The sequence below is a fragment of the Malania oleifera genome, chromosome 13 (assembly GCF_029873635.1).
Source record: "Malania oleifera isolate guangnan ecotype guangnan chromosome 13, ASM2987363v1, whole genome shotgun sequence".
In the NCBI taxonomy this organism is placed as follows: Eukaryota; Viridiplantae; Streptophyta; class Magnoliopsida; order Santalales; family Ximeniaceae; genus Malania; species Malania oleifera.
The window spans coordinates 21,113,050-21,129,235 of NC_080429.1; the positions used below are offsets into that span (position 1 = coordinate 21,113,050).

The 16,186-nt window shown below is 34.1% G+C and overlaps 2 protein-coding genes across 2 annotated transcripts; both read left to right on the forward strand.

Annotated features, from left to right (window-relative positions):
• The first annotated feature begins 474 nt into the window (after positions 1-474).
• Positions 475-14,658, forward strand: LOC131146830 (uncharacterized). Its single transcript, XM_058096631.1, has 2 exons — positions 475-688; positions 14,153-14,658. Exon 1 carries the CDS (start codon positions 475-477, stop codon positions 652-654), a length of 180 nt encoding a protein of 59 aa, XP_057952614.1. The 3' UTR covers positions 655-688; positions 14,153-14,658.
• LOC131146829 (SEED MATURATION PROTEIN 1) lies at positions 14,214-14,658 on the forward strand. Its single transcript, XM_058096630.1, has one exon. It carries the CDS (start codon positions 14,214-14,216, stop codon positions 14,448-14,450), a length of 237 nt encoding a protein of 78 aa, XP_057952613.1. The 3' UTR covers positions 14,451-14,658.
• Positions 14,659-16,186: the final 1,528 nt, after the last annotated feature.

The window sequence follows — 16,186 nt, forward strand, 5'->3', positions numbered from 1 at the left end:
TGTTGAATTTCAAGATCAATTTATATCATTTTTCAAATATAAAATTAGAATAAATTTAATATAATTTTATAACTTTATAATTTTACACTATCTATTGTCAAACATACAAAAATTCAAATTTTTCTAAAGTTGAAAATTAAAATCCATACAGCCACACGTACAGCTAGTTCTAATGGGTATTTGCACGTGCACCGTCGCCAAAGTAAACGTTAATTACTTAATTGTCAAATGCAGATGGAAAATAAAATAGCAAAGAGGAGCGCAGGCCTTGGATTCCAGAATTCTCCTGAAGTTGTTAGAATGTTTTCTTCATCTCCACCATCACTAAACCTAATTTTCTGAATTTAACTTCAAGCCCTAATTTTGCGATTTTTTCTTCAAGCCATAATTTCGCGTCCAATTGATCTGAGGCAGCGTCGCAGTTATTTTCTATCACGGAGATTGGAACCACAGAGAGGAAAAGTTGCAGGAGCTATGGGTATAATACGAAGCAGCTTCTCCTTCATTCTCGGGACTGCTTGTGGCATCTACGTTGCTCAGAACTACAACGTTCCCAACATTAAGAAGCTCACCAACACTGCCCTTTTCATGGCCAAGCACGTCGAAGAGAAGTATCGGAAGCCCAAGAAGCGGGACGACAACGACGACCTTTAGCCGCTGGACGGCATCGGTTGGTTGCCGGGTCCAGGTTTTTCTTTTTGAACCTTTGATGACTCTGCGATTGAGGATTTTCAATCAGAAAATAAGATAAATCCAGTGATTGTTATGCGGCCAATGCTTGTGAGGTTCTGATTTTTGTGGAATTTACTTTCGCATGGAAATGTCTCTCTCTCAACATTAAACCAAGACAAAAAAAGGAATGAGAAGAAGATAATTATACTTTTGAAGAAGTTACGACGATGTATCATAAATCTCCAGTATTAACGAGGGTGTAGCTCGTCTCTTTTATCTAGAGCCAATGCGTATAGGAGTGTTAACGCACTTTGTTATAGTTGAAATTTACTTTAGACTTGATAGGATGTTGAACTTCTACATATGCTTTCACTTGATTCTATAATGATTCGTTCCTTCTCCGTCTGCTTTATCGTTTTTATTTTGTGGCTTTGTGGGATTGTGATTCTGGTTTGCTCATCTTGGGTTTTCTAAGGTTCCGTTTGTGCTGTTACCTTGTATGTCCTTTTGGGTTATCATTATGGTTTATCTAAATGAAGTTGCGATCAGTGTGCATCTTGGCTTCCACCTTGTAATTGGAACTGTAATCTTGTCTAACATCATACAACATAACCCACACATCCTTTGCCTTGGAGGAAGTGAACCATGACCACCCCTGTGGAGGCTTGAAGATGAGTCACAGACTCACAGGGTCACTTATCCATGGTCATTGCAAAGTGGTGTCATCAATGTGACTGTTATCTGGATTTGTGGTTGGCACTTTCGGGGTTTTGTTGCATGTTTTGTAATTTTGCCACGTGGACTTTTTGGGCTCCTCCATCCCTTTTTCTCTTTGGCAAAAGATGTTTACTGTTTTTGAGATTTGGCAAAAAGATGCATACCTCTCTTGACATTTGATTTTGTGGACACTTATATTGCCTCTGTTATTTTGCCATAAATTAATATAAAATTTTAAAAATTGGCTATTTGTTTTTGCATTAAACACATATAGAATGGCATAACAACAATAACAAACTAACTTAAGTTCCACTAGGTGGAGTTAATTACATGAACGCTTTTTTGCCAATTTGCATGATCTTGGTCAATTTCTTCAGACAATTTGAGGGATATTAAAATCCTTATTTGCTATCTCATTTCAATTTAGTTTAGGTCTACCCCTACCTCTTTTATAGTCCCTAACAGCTACTAGCTCTGTCCACCACATTAGTGTACTATTTGATCTACAAAGCAAGTACCCAAACCATCTCAATCACTCCCCTCTGAACTTGTAGCTATGCATAATCATTAATATATTTTTTAATGTTATACCACTCATTTACCTTAGCATCCTCATTTTGTTAGTTTTTACTTTTTGGATACGTTGTTTCTTAGTTACACAAATCCATATAGCAAAACTTGTCTTATAGCTCTATTTTTTTTTTTATTATTTTAAATTTCAAGGATATTCTATTATCATACTTCATGTCCAAAGTACTTCTCATTTTAGGTCCTGCTTTAACTTTATATATATTACATCTTCAATTTCTTCTTCAACTTATTTTATGGATCCAAGGTATCAAAATATACTAGTGCAATTAATTTCTTGACCATCAAGTTTAATCTTTTCCCTAGTATTCCTCCTACCATGATAGAGATTAAATTCTTATATTCTGTCTTATTTTTACTTATATTAAATTCTCTAGATTCTGAAGCTTGTCTCTGTGCTTCTATTTTAGATTGTTCTCCACCTCGAGTTTCATCTATCGAGACTATATCATCGGCAGTCAAAATATATCATGGAACCTTGTTTGGGATACTCTTAGTAAGTTTATCCATCACTAATGAAAAAAGATAAGGGCTTAAAGTTTATCTTTGATGTATACCTGTTGTGAGTGGAAACTCCCTAGACTCTTGGTTTGTAGTTGTAAAGCTAATCATTACTCTATCATACATATCTATAATCACATTGATATACCTACTATATACTCCTTTTTTTCTAGAATCCACCATAACTTCCCTAGTTACACTATTGGCTATTTGGCTCTCTAAGTCAATAAGAATCATTCAAGGCCCTCTTCTTTTACCTAAACTCTTCCATTAATCTTTAAAAGATATTTAGCTCTTGTAGTTGATCTTTAGGCATGAAACCAAACCAATTTTTTGGAACCCTTGTTTCTTGCCTTAATCTTTGTTCAGTTATCCTTACCCAAAGTTTATGACTCATATGTTTAATTCCACAATAGTTATTAGAATTTCAAAAATCTTCTTTATTTTCATATGTAAATATTAAAGTGTTTTTCATCCATTTGTCTAGCAATGTTAAATAAATTAGTTAACCAAAAAATTCTGTTATTACTTAGGCATTTCTAAACCAAAGGATGTCATCCGCTCATATAGATTTTTAGTTTTCATTTATTTTCACGCAAACTTAACTTCATGAACTCTAATTTTTCAAAATAATCAATTTTCAGCCTTATCCTCATTTTTCAATTCTAAGTTCTAGCCTTCTACTTGATTTTTCATTAAAAAACTTATTAAAGTTGCTTTGGCATATTATTATTATTATTTTAAATAGAAACTCTAGAAAATTTTTGTTATGCCTTCTTGTTTAACCAAGAAACTATTATCCAATTTTTATACACTTTATATAACCTATCTATGCTTTTTCTTTCACTAGCTTTGGCAAGCTTAAATGTCTCTTTTGCCGTCTTTTGTATCTAGCATATAAATTATTATATGCTTGATGTTAGCTTAATTAATGGATTTTTTTTCTTTGCGTGTTTGTTTGCCTCTCCATATTTTTGAAAGTTTTTTCGTGTTTCTTCATTTTCTTCATGTTTTGAGCCAAATTCCTTTTGTTTTCACAACCTTTTGGGAATCTTGATCCCACCAATTACCCTTCTACTAGCTAAGAATCAGATTCACCTAAAAGCTCTTTTTTCTATCTTTTAATAGGGTTAGCTATCTTACTCCAAAGAGTGTTTGTGTCTAGGATATCCCCCCAATCACCATGTTCGATCATTTTATTTTTAAATTTAATTATATTTTCTCCATTTTGGTTGTACCACCTATGTTGCATTGATTTATCTCTTCCATTTTTTTAATATGTATACCAAACACTAAAACTTTTTGCTGTGTAGTTAGACTTTCACTTGGGATAACTTTATGATCTTTACATGATAAACGATCTACCCTCTTAAGAAAAATCTATTTGACTTTTATTTTTCTCCACTCGTCAAGGTTATTAGGTGTTCTTTTCTCTTCTTAGAACATGCATTCATTGTAATAAGATCGACATGGCGAAGTTTGAGGTCATATTTCCATACACATTTCTTTCATGTATCCTCTCATAATCTTTATTGTCTTTCCAATGTGTCCATTCAAATGAGCTCCTATGAATATTTTCTTGTTCCTTGATATCCCTTGTATAATATCTTTCATATCTTCCGAAAATTGCCCTTTTAAGATTCTCTATGAAACCTATTTGAGGACCATAAGCGCTAATGACATTAGTATCTTCCTAAGACCATCTCCATTCTTATGATCCTATCTCCTACTCTATTAACATCTACAACACTACTTTAGATTTTTGTCGAAAATGATTCCTGCCCCATTCTTTTGTTTTCCTTTTCTAGTGCCCCAAAGTTGAATCCTAATTTTTCAACTTCTCTAGCTTTCACTCCTACCTACTTAGTTTCTGGCTGATTATATTAAAATTTTCTTCTGATCATTGTGTCAACTCTCTCCAAGCTTTTATAAGTAAATGTCCTCATATTCAAATATCTAACTTGTCCATTGAACTAATCTTTTTACTTGCCTACATCTAGAATGATGTGGGAGCCCTTGCTTATTTGACATTGTAACTTGGTGCCAACATGGTGCATCACTTCGGGGCGACAACCTAGCGTACACTCCTGGTATTTTTGGCTACACTTGAGCAGTACAAGTGCATCTCATCACTCATAGAGGACACCTGAGATTCATATTATAGATATCTGACTAATTTTATGTTGGCTATCAATTACCTGACACAACCCTCTTACTTTACCTAGGTTTGGGTTTGTGAAAAGAATGAGGATATTGAGTGCATCATAGGCGGAGTTAGGACATGACATAACAATGACTAGAAATTCATTCCTAACCTAAAAAAAACAACCCCGCCTAAAAGTGCAAGCTCATTGATGAGAGGTGAGTTTCTATCTAATGTTTTCATTTCATGTTTAGCTAAATGGTCAATTGTTTTGAAATTTTAAATGGAATACTTGATGGTAAAGTAAAGGAAGGGGTTAAAACTTAAAAGTTTCCTAAAAAGCAAATGTTGAGTTCTATGGAATTTTTTAGATCTTAGGAGAAGCCTGCGTCTCTTTGTCAAATCTTTGGAGAGATCAATGCGTTTCTCCCTTTTTTCTGTGTTAGTGATGCATGAGTTTCAAATTATTCGTTATATTGGAAATGTTGTTTTAATAGCTGTACTTTAATATAATATAGTATTAATTGTTAGCTCTATTTGCTCCACATACCAACCACTTTCATGATGGTCTGTCTGTTACATCACTCCCCTTCTGTGGCCAAATTTTTTGTCACTTACCATTGATCATCATCTGAAATTCTAACTTATGTTAAGTATTTTAAAATAAATTATTGTGAAGTTGTTGATAATTTTTATATATTGAGGACGGTAGTTGGATTTATTTGGGGAGGTGAGAGTGGAATTTTTTTTTAATAGTTCTTTTCATTATGTATATGGCCACCCAATAGCAATGTTAATGGTTGCTGCTCAATTCTTTCTTGGGCTTGGGTGTGAGTTTTAATCTCATAGGATTTTTTGTGGAACTAGCTTTCCTTCTTGGAAAGCTTTATGGAACATAGAATGTCTCAAACATTATCAAATGCTCGCAGGTCTATTTCCTTTATGCCTTTCTTGCATACCCAAACTTATGAACTTATTTTTTGTTTTTAGTTTTATAAAGAATTACAAAAAAATGTATTTGTTGTTTAGTTTTCTAACATTTAAATAGAGGATATGGAAAGCAATGAAAAGAGTTTTGCAAGGTTGAATTGAAGCAAATTGGTATTTTTGTAATTTTTTGAAAAACTGAAATTGAAAAATAGAAATTGTTTTCCACAACTAAACAAGTTCTAATATTCTTGGCAGGAGAGTTGGGGGGGCGTGTTTGGAATAAATTTATGTTGAGTTGGTTGGCCTTTGGTACCCAAGTGGCGGTGGTTTTAGTCATGGACAATGAGGTTAGTGGGTTATAAAGAATGAGTCCTTTACGTGGAGTGGTTTAGAGATTATACGGCTAAATAGTCCTTGGAAATTGGTCTAGGGCTGTGCATTTAGTCGATGCAGAACAATATCAAGGGAACCAAACCATTTTCAGTTTGGTAGAGAACACAACTCAACGAAATGAACCAAACCGAAATTGCCTTTAAAACTGAATGTGACTGAACTTCTGGGTCAAAAAACATGAAATGGAATTAAACCCTTTTTTTTTTTTTTTCAGATTTCCTTTTGTACCCTGCTGTGTGTAGGTTGCTGTTCCCTTTTTATTTATATTCAAAAGTCAGCTCATGTTTTTTGCACATAATATAGTCAAATCGCTGTCTGGGTTCATACATAGCAATAGTCTATTACTCTATGACGGTCCAAAATTCAAAAGACAAAGTCTTAAAGTTCAAATAGGCATTGTGAATAATGAAGTTGTCAATCAACAAATTCAGAAAACACATAGGGCTTCAAATCAAACCTGTGGGGCTTGAGAGGGTCGAGAACTGAGAGCTGAGTGATGAGATCTCATAAGTGAGACCTTGACAGATTTGGAGACTGGAGCTGGGATTTGAGACTTCTCCAAAGGGACTTGAGAACTGAAACTGAGAGCCAAGAGTTTAAAGCTAAGTCTCTCAGTACCATGTTTGGTTGATCTCTACCAATGGTATTCTGCCATAGAAAAGACCCCATCTGAAATTTAACTCCACTTTTGCAAATCCAACACCAACTGCCACACATGCTGATGATCCTCACCGCGATGTTCTTGGAAACCCTAGTTTTAACACTTCAGCATGCTTATACCACTGTTGTAGATGCACTGAGGAATGGGTTTCTTGAGAACCAGAGTTGGTGGTTCTTTGTACTGTGGTTGGGAAGCAGGAGCATGATCATCAAAATCATCAACAGATAGAGAACTATGGTCAGGAAATAGAGTTGCAATACGAGGAGATGGGTAGCTGCAATGATGCAGAAACAACAGCTGTGATAGTAACAAACTAAAAATAGTGAGGCAATAGATGTGTTGTGACTGACTGTGGCTGATAGGGGTGTATTCAAGTTGAGTTGAGTCGACATAGTAAAATATTTGGACTCGACTCGACTTGAAGATGTTAAGCTCGAAAATTGACTTGAACTTGATTGATTTTATAACTGTAAAACTAGAACTCGACTCGGATACAACTTCATAAAACTCGAGCTCAACTCAATTATAAATTGAAATTAAATACATGTATAAATATATAGAATGTACATATAATATTAAATATATTTGTAAAGTATATATTATACAACATATATGATATAAAAATGATAAAATTAAAAAACTCGATTAAGCTTGTAATTCGACTCGAGCACTATTAATGAGCTTGAACTCAATTAGAATCGTGTTGAGACAAGTTAGGAGACGAGTCGAGTCCAAGGAGCTTGCGAGTAAGCTTTACTCAATTACATTTCTAGTAGTAGAGAAGGTCCTATAGGGGGTTTCCATAGCAGTGTGGCATCAGCAGTGATCATCCAAACACATTAGAACTGAAAAACAGAGAAGGCCAAGAGCCTGGAAGCCAAGACTCGAGAGCAGTCTAGGGCCTGTATGCTTGTGCACGGTAGCTACTATTTGTGGTCTAAACCTAATTACCTATTGTTACAATGAGCATAAGATGCCATTCATAGTTGAATTGATTGGAATAATCAGATTCATAATTGTATGACTGTTGGTTGCGTGCTGTGTCCACAAGCCTAGATAACATCTTAGAAGCGAACACTACCATTATAGAGAAAGTTTTAGATTTTGAATTTTGAGTGCAAATGGTGGAGTTCTTGCCTTAGTTTTTTTCTCTGGTTTTGGAAAGGGTAAGGATGTTCATAGGATGTAGCCGGAAGTGTTCTATATGTGCTGTGATTTGGATGATTTTTTCTGAGAGACATGCTATAACTTTATTTTTGGAAAGAAATTATCGGTGGAGCTTCTTTGGCAGAGTGGGTGGTGTTTTAAGGACTGTTGATTTCAGAATGTTGTCTGAGATTGGGTTGGCGTTATTATGTTGATGTATTTTTTTCCTCCTCCTTGGGTTCTTAAGGAAGGACTTGGTTCATGTTCTCTACTATTTTATCCATTTATTGCTTCTTCTAGTAAAGCCTCCATTTCTTTGCAAAAAAAATAATAAAATAAAGCTAAAAACATGATATGAAAGATGAATTTCCTCTGTAGTGCGAGGCTGTAAATCTACTCAACTTTTAGTGACCCAAATAATCCTATCATCTGTTTGATGACTTAATTTTTTATCTTGTATTTAAATTTGTATAGATTTGAATATTAATTTTGATTATATAAATAGAAATTTTAAATTTTAAAATATTATTTGAAAATATAAGTACAAGTTTTGTATTTTAATATGTTTAAATATAATTGTGTAGTTTATTTTAATGTGTATAAAAAATTCTTTATCGCTCAGGCATTTCTAAACCTAAGGATGTCATCCGCTCATATAGATTTTTAGTTTTCATTTATTTTCTTGCAAACTTAACTTCATTGAATTTAATTTTACAAACTAATATCAATTTTCAGCTTTTTCCTCATTTGTAAATTCTAAGTTTAAGCCTTCTACTTGATTTTTCATTCAACATATTGAAGTGGCTTTGGCATATTATTTTTTTTAAATAGCGACTCTGGCAAATTTCTGTTATGCCTTCTTGTTTAACCAAGAAACTATCATCCATTTTTTATACATTTTATATTACCTATATATGTTTTTTCTTTCAGTAGCTCTAGCAAGCTTAAATGTCTCTTTTGCCTTCTTTTGTGTCTAGTATATAAATTATTATAAGCTTGAGTTTAGCTTAATTAATGGCTTTTTTTTTTCTTTGCATGTTTTCTTGCCTCTTCATATTTTTCAAATTTTTTTCATGTTTCTTCATTTTCGTCATGTTTTGAGCCAATTTCCTTTTGTCTTCACAACTTTTTCGGAATCTTTATCCCACCAAGTACCCTCCTACTAGCTAAGAATTGGGTTCACCTAAAATCTCTTTTTCTATCTTTTTAATAGCGTTAGCTATCTTACTCCAAAGAGTGTTTGTGTCTAGGGTATCCCCCCAATCACCATGTTCGATCATTTTATTTTTAAATTTAATTATATTTTCTCCATTTAGGTTATACCACCTGTGTTGCATTGATTTATCTCTTCCATTTTTTTAATATGTATACCTAACACTAAAACTTTTTGCTGTGTAGTTAAACTTTCAGTCGGGATAACTTTATAATCTTTACGTGATAAAGGACCTACCCTCATAAGAAAAATCTATTTGACTTTTATTTTTCTCTACTCTTCAAGGTTATTAGGTGTTATTCTCTCTTCTTAGAACATGCATTCGTTGTAATAAAATTGACGTGGCGAAGTCTGAGGTCATATTTCCATACACATTTCTTTCATGTATCCGCTCACAATCTTTATTGTCTTTCCAATGTGTCCATTCATATGAGCTCCTATGAATATTTTCTTATTCCTTGATATCCTTTGTATAATATCTTCCATATCTTCTGAAAATTGCCCTTTAAAGATTTTCTATGAAATCTATTTGAGGAGCATAAGCACTAATGACATAACTATCTTCCTAAGACCATCTCAATTCTTATGATCCTATCTCCTACTCTATTAACATCTACAACACTACTATAGATTTTTGTCTACAATGATTTCTACCCCATTCTTTTGTTTTCCTTTTCTAGTGCATCAAAGTTTGAATCCTAATTTTTCAATTTCTCTAGCTTTCACTCCCACCCACTTAGTTTCTGGCTGATTATATTAAAATTTTCTTCTAATCATTGTGTCAACTCTCTCCAAGCTTTTATAAGTAAATGTCCTTTTATTCAAGCATCTAACCCTGGTCTCTTGTACTAATCTTTTTACATGTCTACATCTAGAATGATGCGAGAACCCTTGCTTATTTGAGATTGTAACTTGGTGCCAACATTGTGCTTCACTTCGGGGTGACAACCTAGCATACACCTGGTATTTTTGGCTACACTTGAGCAGTATAAGTGCATCTCATCACTCATACGGGACACCTGAGATTCATATCATAGAGATTTGACTAATTTTCTGTTGGCTATCAATTACCTGACGCAACCCTCCTACTTTACCTAGGTTTGGGAGTCTGTGAAAAGAATGAGGATATTGAGTGCATCATAGGCGGAGTGGGGAAATGACATAACAATGACTAGAAATTCATTCCCAACCTCAAAAAAACAACCCTGCCTAAAAGTGGAGGCTCAGTGATTGGAGGTGAATTTCTATCCAATGTTGTCTTTCATGTGTAGCTAAATGGTCAATTGTTTTGAAATTTTATATGGAATACTTGATGGTAAAGTAAAGGAAGGAGTTATAAAAGCGTCCTAAAAAGCAAATATTGAGTTCTATGGAAATTTTTAAATCTTAGGAGAAGCCTGTGTCTCTTTGCCAAGTCTTAGGAGGGATCAATTTGTTTCTCCCTTCTCTGTGTGTTAGTGATGCATGAGTTTCAAATTATTCACTATATTTGAAATGCTGTTTTAATAGCTGTACTTTAATATAATATTGTAAAAATTGTTAGCTCTATTCGCTCCACATACCGACCACTCTTATGATTGTCATTCTGTTAAATCACTCCCCTTCTGTTTGGACAAATTTTTTGTCACTTACCATTAATCATCACCTGAAATTCTAACTTACCGTTTAGTATTTTAAAAGAAATTCTTGTGAAGTTGTTGATAATTTTAATACAGTATTTGGATTTATTTGGGGAGGTGAGATTGTGGAATTTATTTTTTTTATAGTTCTTTTCATTTTGTATATGGCCACCCAATAGCAATGTTATGGTTGCTGCTCAATTCTTTCTTGGGCTTGGGCCTGAGTTTTAATCTGGTAGGATTTTTGTGGAACTGGCTTTCTTTCTAGGAAAGCTTTATGAACACAGAATGTCTCAAACATTATCATATGCTCGCAGGTCTATTTCCTTTATGCCTTACTTGCATGCCCAAATTTATGTCTCAGGATGTTGGAGACTGTTTAATTGTGGAAATCTGTTTTTATTTTTTGTTTTTAGTTTTATAAAGAAATACAAAAATGTCTCTGTTGTTTAGTTTCCTAACATTTAAATAGAGGATATGGAAAGCAATGAAAAGAGTTTCGCAAGTTTGAATTGAAGCAAATTGGTATTTTTGTAATTGTTTGAAAAACTAAAAGTGAAAAATAGAAATTGCTTTCCACAACTAAAGAAGTTCTAATATTTGGGAGGGTGGGGGGATGGTGAGTTGGTTGGCCTTTGGTATCCAAGTGGCTGTGGTTTTAGTCATGGACAATGAGATAGTGGGTTTTAAAGAATGAGTCCTTTACTTGGAGTGGTTTTGGAGATTCTAAGGCTAAATAGTCCTTGGAACTTGGTCTAGGGCTGCGCAGTTAGTCATGCAAAACAAGGGAACCAAACATTTTCAGTTTGGTAGAGAACACAACTGAATCAAACCAGACTGAAATTGCCCTTAAAACTGAATGAACTTCTGAGTCAAGCAACATGAAATGGAATTGAACTTTTTTTTTTTTCCTTCAGATTTTCTGTTGTACCTTGCTGTGTGTAGGTTGCAGACCCCTTTTTATTTATATTCACAAGTCAGCACATGTTTTCTTGCACATAATATAGGCAAATCACTGTCTGGGTTCATAAATAACAATAGTCTATTACTCTGATGATCCAAAATTCAAAAGACGATCATAGAGTTCAAATAGGCATTGTGAATAATGAAGTTGTCGATCATCAAATTCAGAAAACATATTGGGCTTCAAATTGAACCTGTGGGGCTTGAGGGGCCCTCAAACTGAGGGCTCAGTGATGAGATCCCATAAGCGAGACCTTGACAGATTTGGAGACCAGAGCTGGGATCTGAGACTTCTCTAAAGGGGCTTGAGAACTGATACTGAGATCCAATAGTTTAAAGCTAAGTCTCACAGTACCATGTTTGGTTGATCTCTACCAATGGTATTCTGCCATAGAAAAGACCCTATCTGAAATTTGACACTACTTTTGCAAACCCAACACCAAACTGCCACTCATGCTGATGATACTCATCACGATGTTCTGGAAACCCTAGTTTTAACACTTCAGCATGCTCATACCACCGTTATAGATGCACTGAGGAATGGGTTTCTTGAGAACCAGAGTTGGTGGTTTTTGTACTATGGTTGGGAAGCGGGAGCATGATCATCAAAATCGTCAACACTATGGTCAGGAAATAGAGTTGCAATACGAGGAGATGAGTAGCAGCAATGGTACAGAAACAACAGCTGTGATAGTAACAGTAGCGAGGCAATAGATGTGTTCTGACATAGGGGTGTATTCGAGTTGAGTCGAGACGACATAGTAAAATACTCGAACTTGACTCGACTTGAAGATGTTAAGCTCAAAACTCGACTCGAACTCGATCGATTTAATTACTGTAAAACTCGAACTCAACTCGGCTACAAGTTTATAAAACTCAAGCTCAACTCGATTATAAATTAAAATCAAATACATATATAAATATATATAATGTACATATAATATTAAATATTTTTATAAAATATATATTATACAATATATATATATATATAATATAAAAATAGTAAAATTGAAAAGCTCGATTATGCTCAAAATTTGGCTCAAGTATTATTAATGAGCTCGAACTCGAGTAGAATAGAATCGAATTGAATCGAGTTGAGTTAGGGAAGTCAAATCTCTAGTAGCAAAGAAGGTCCTATAGGTGGTTTCCATGGCAGTGTGGCATCAGCAGTGGTCGTCCAAACACATTAGAACTGAAAAACTGAGAAGGCCAAGAGCCTGGAAGCCAAGACTCGAGCGGTCTAGGGCCTGTATGCTTGTGCACAGTATCTGTGGTCTAAATCAAATTAGCTATTTTTACAATGACCATAAGATGTCATGCATAGGAGAATTGATTGGAATAACCGAATTCATAATTGTATGAAAACTACAGTACACAAGCCTAGATAACATCTTAGAAGACTACCATTATATAGTTGAGTTTTAGATTTTGAATTTTGAGTACAAATGGTGAAGTTCTTGCTTTAGTGTTTTTACTGGTTTTTGGAAGGGTGAGGATGTTCAGAGGATGTAGCCGGAAGTGTTCTATATGTGCTATGACTTGGGAGGATTTTGCCGGAGAGACGTGCTATAACTTTATTTTTGGGAAGGAATTATCGGTGGAGCTTCTTTAGCAGAGTGAGCGGTTTTTAAGGGCTGTTGATTTCAGAATGTTGTCTGAGATTAGGGTGGCCTTATTATGTTGATGTATATTTTTTTCCTCCTCCATGGGTTCCTAAGGAATGACTTACTTCACGTTCTCTACTATTTTATCCATTTATTGCTTCTTCTAGCAAAGCGTCCATTTCTTTGGAAAAAAATAATAATAAAATAAAGCTAAGAACTTGATATGAAAGATGAATTTCCTCTGTAGTGCGAGGCTGTAAATCTACTCAACTTTTAGTGACCCAAATAATCCTATCATCTGTTTGATGACTTAAGCTTTTCTTATAAATATAAATTTTAAATTTTAAAATCCTATTTGAAAATATAAGTTCAAGTTTCATATTTTAATATGTATGAATATAATTGCGCATTGTACTTTATTAATTTAAATTACCCAAAGGTTGGAATTTCAAGCATATTTTCTAACTTAAAATGAATGTACTACCTCAAAACACAACTTCAAATGAATCAAATGACATTTTGCCGGGCCAATCGCAGTTTATTTTATTTGTTGAACCAGTTGGGATGGGATGGATTGGCTAAATTAAATAATTAGTATACATTATAAGAGTGTGGGAGCGATTATATCAATACTAATGTATCGACCATTATAAAATTTTTACAATTAAGCGTGGTTGAATGATAATAATACAAAGATGGGTAATCTTATCATCCTGCACCCGTATAATAGATAATTGTGTTGGCGTGCGTGCTGCAGATCTCCTCTGCTCCAGCAGAGACACGTCCATAGCTGCATGCACACACCTAGACAAAAGGGGACGAACACGTGGAATGACTGAAAGACACTTGGCAGCCCCCCATTTAATTTCAAACCTCCCCAATATATTTGTATGTGCATATATAGAGAGACAGAGAGGGAGGGAGAGAGACGTGGGGTAGGGTAGAGCATAATCTTTGATCTCTGGCTATGTATTGGGAGTACTGATATATAATATATTGCAGAGCAGTGGGTGAAGAAGGGAGCTAGCGAAAGTGCAGGTGGCGCAACTCAAGCAAAGGACATATGGCGAGGGGCAGGGAAGATATAAAGTATGGAACGGCGCAGGCGAAGTTGTCGGAAGACGAAGCCCTGAGGATAAGGTTCAAGGCTGGAACTCCGCTTGAAGGTGGGAAGATCGCCGATGCCGAGCCCCTCGATCTCTTCTCCAGTGCTCACAGCGTTACTCCCCCGAGCCAACCCGCGGATCGTGGAAATCACTCTGCACCAACTCCGCCGGAGCTACACCTCCCACTGGTTTAGTTTGAAGTCCGCTGAAGCTAGCTAGAGCGAGGAGCTTCTTTTGCTTGCTTCCTTGATCTCGTGGTTTCTTTCACTGTTCTTTTAATTTTTGGTTCTTAATAAGGGATGAGGGTTTTGGGCTGTAAATTGTTCTGGTTACTTGCGTGCTTGAAATATGAATATCTGATCTAGTTTCTCAATGAATTAAATTAAATTATCTGATAGAAAACAGTACATCTAGTGAAAAACTGCATAAGATTTTTGTTTATTTCTTTATTCATTTATAAATTTGGTATATCAATATATAGGGCTGGAAATGAGTTCAGCTGAGCTTTGCTTTGCTTTAAGGTCTCTATTTTTAAGATCATTGTAGTTTATCAAACTAATTTGATCACATTCTTTAGTAAACTCGAGGATCAAAGATTATGACAGAAAAGTAAGGAGGAAACATTATAAAATGGGATTTATTATAAGATGGAATTTTTTAATGTGCTTAAAAATTAAGAAAAATTTAATATAAATAGTGTTTGAAATTATTATTTTTTTCATAAATTATTATTTTTTTGTTTTTTAAAGAATTAAACACCAAGACGGATTTCTTCATATTTTTCCTTTTTAAAAGATTTTTCAAGTTTTAAGCTTAAATTAATTTAAAATTAAGTCTGTAATTATTATTCATATTCAGATTTAGTTTATTTATTTATTAAATGAGTTCTAAAATTGAATTCCTTATATAATCAAGCTTTTGAGCGATTTGATTTGGATCAATGACTTTATTTTGAGGAAATGAAAGAAAATTATTTTTCATCATATTTTCCTCACATACGAAATATTATAAAAAATAAAAAATTTATTTTAAAAATTATAAAAATTAAATATTAATAATTTGTAAATTTAAATTATAATTCATATTAAAATATTTTTTATTTTATTTCTTTTCCTTTTCCTTTTCCTTCATTCATATTTTTGTTTTAAATTGGACCAAATGGGGGAAAGAAATTTTGGATTAAAAAAAAATGAATGCTGAATTAACACCTATTATTATTATTATTATTATTATTATTATATTTTACAAATTAAAAATAAAAATTGTATTTCAAGTAGGAGATCGTAATTGTGCTAGTGTGAAGCGAAAAGAGATGACTTACAATTTTTTGAAAACAAGTGGGGCCCAATCGTGGATGGGTCCTACATTAAGAGCGTGTTAAGCTTTCAAACTTTGGGTGAGCTGTTGGTTCAAATGTGGCGTACAATTCAAAATACTTATGATGGAGATGGATTTTGTTTGTTGGTTGGTGGGTTTGGCCGCTGCCAGACCCAGTCTTCTTCTTGATTTGATGATCCAAAAGTAAACAACCCCACCTTCACTTCTTTCTTTGTTCTCAAAAAAGAATTTGTTTATTATCTCACTATAATAATTATAATTTATTATTATTAATTTTTTTCTATAATTTGAGGACTCTAACCACTATCGCGTCACTTTAAACACTATGGTGCGATACTAAACTCAGAAAAGTGAAAGCCGCCCATCCATTAATGCTTCACCGAAATCACCTAAATAAACTCTCAAGAGCAAATCACTGAATTCACCTGAATAAACTCTCAAGAACAAATCGAATTCATGATGATGATCTTGTGGCCACAAAGTGTATTTACAGTGGAGTGATAAATTTCAACTCATAATTCATGAGAGGACATTTTTTAATGATAGGTCTATGTCACTCTGAGTTCTAAAATTCAATTTTCTCATATCACAT

Excerpts from the sequence above, each read along its gene's own strand:
- LOC131146830 (XM_058096631.1), top strand. The coding sequence starts at position 475 with ATGGGTATAATACGAAGCAGCTTCTCCTTCATTCTCGGGACTGCTTGT.
- LOC131146829 (XM_058096630.1), top strand. The coding sequence starts at position 14,214 with ATGGCGAGGGGCAGGGAAGATATAAAGTATGGAACGGCGCAGGCGAAG.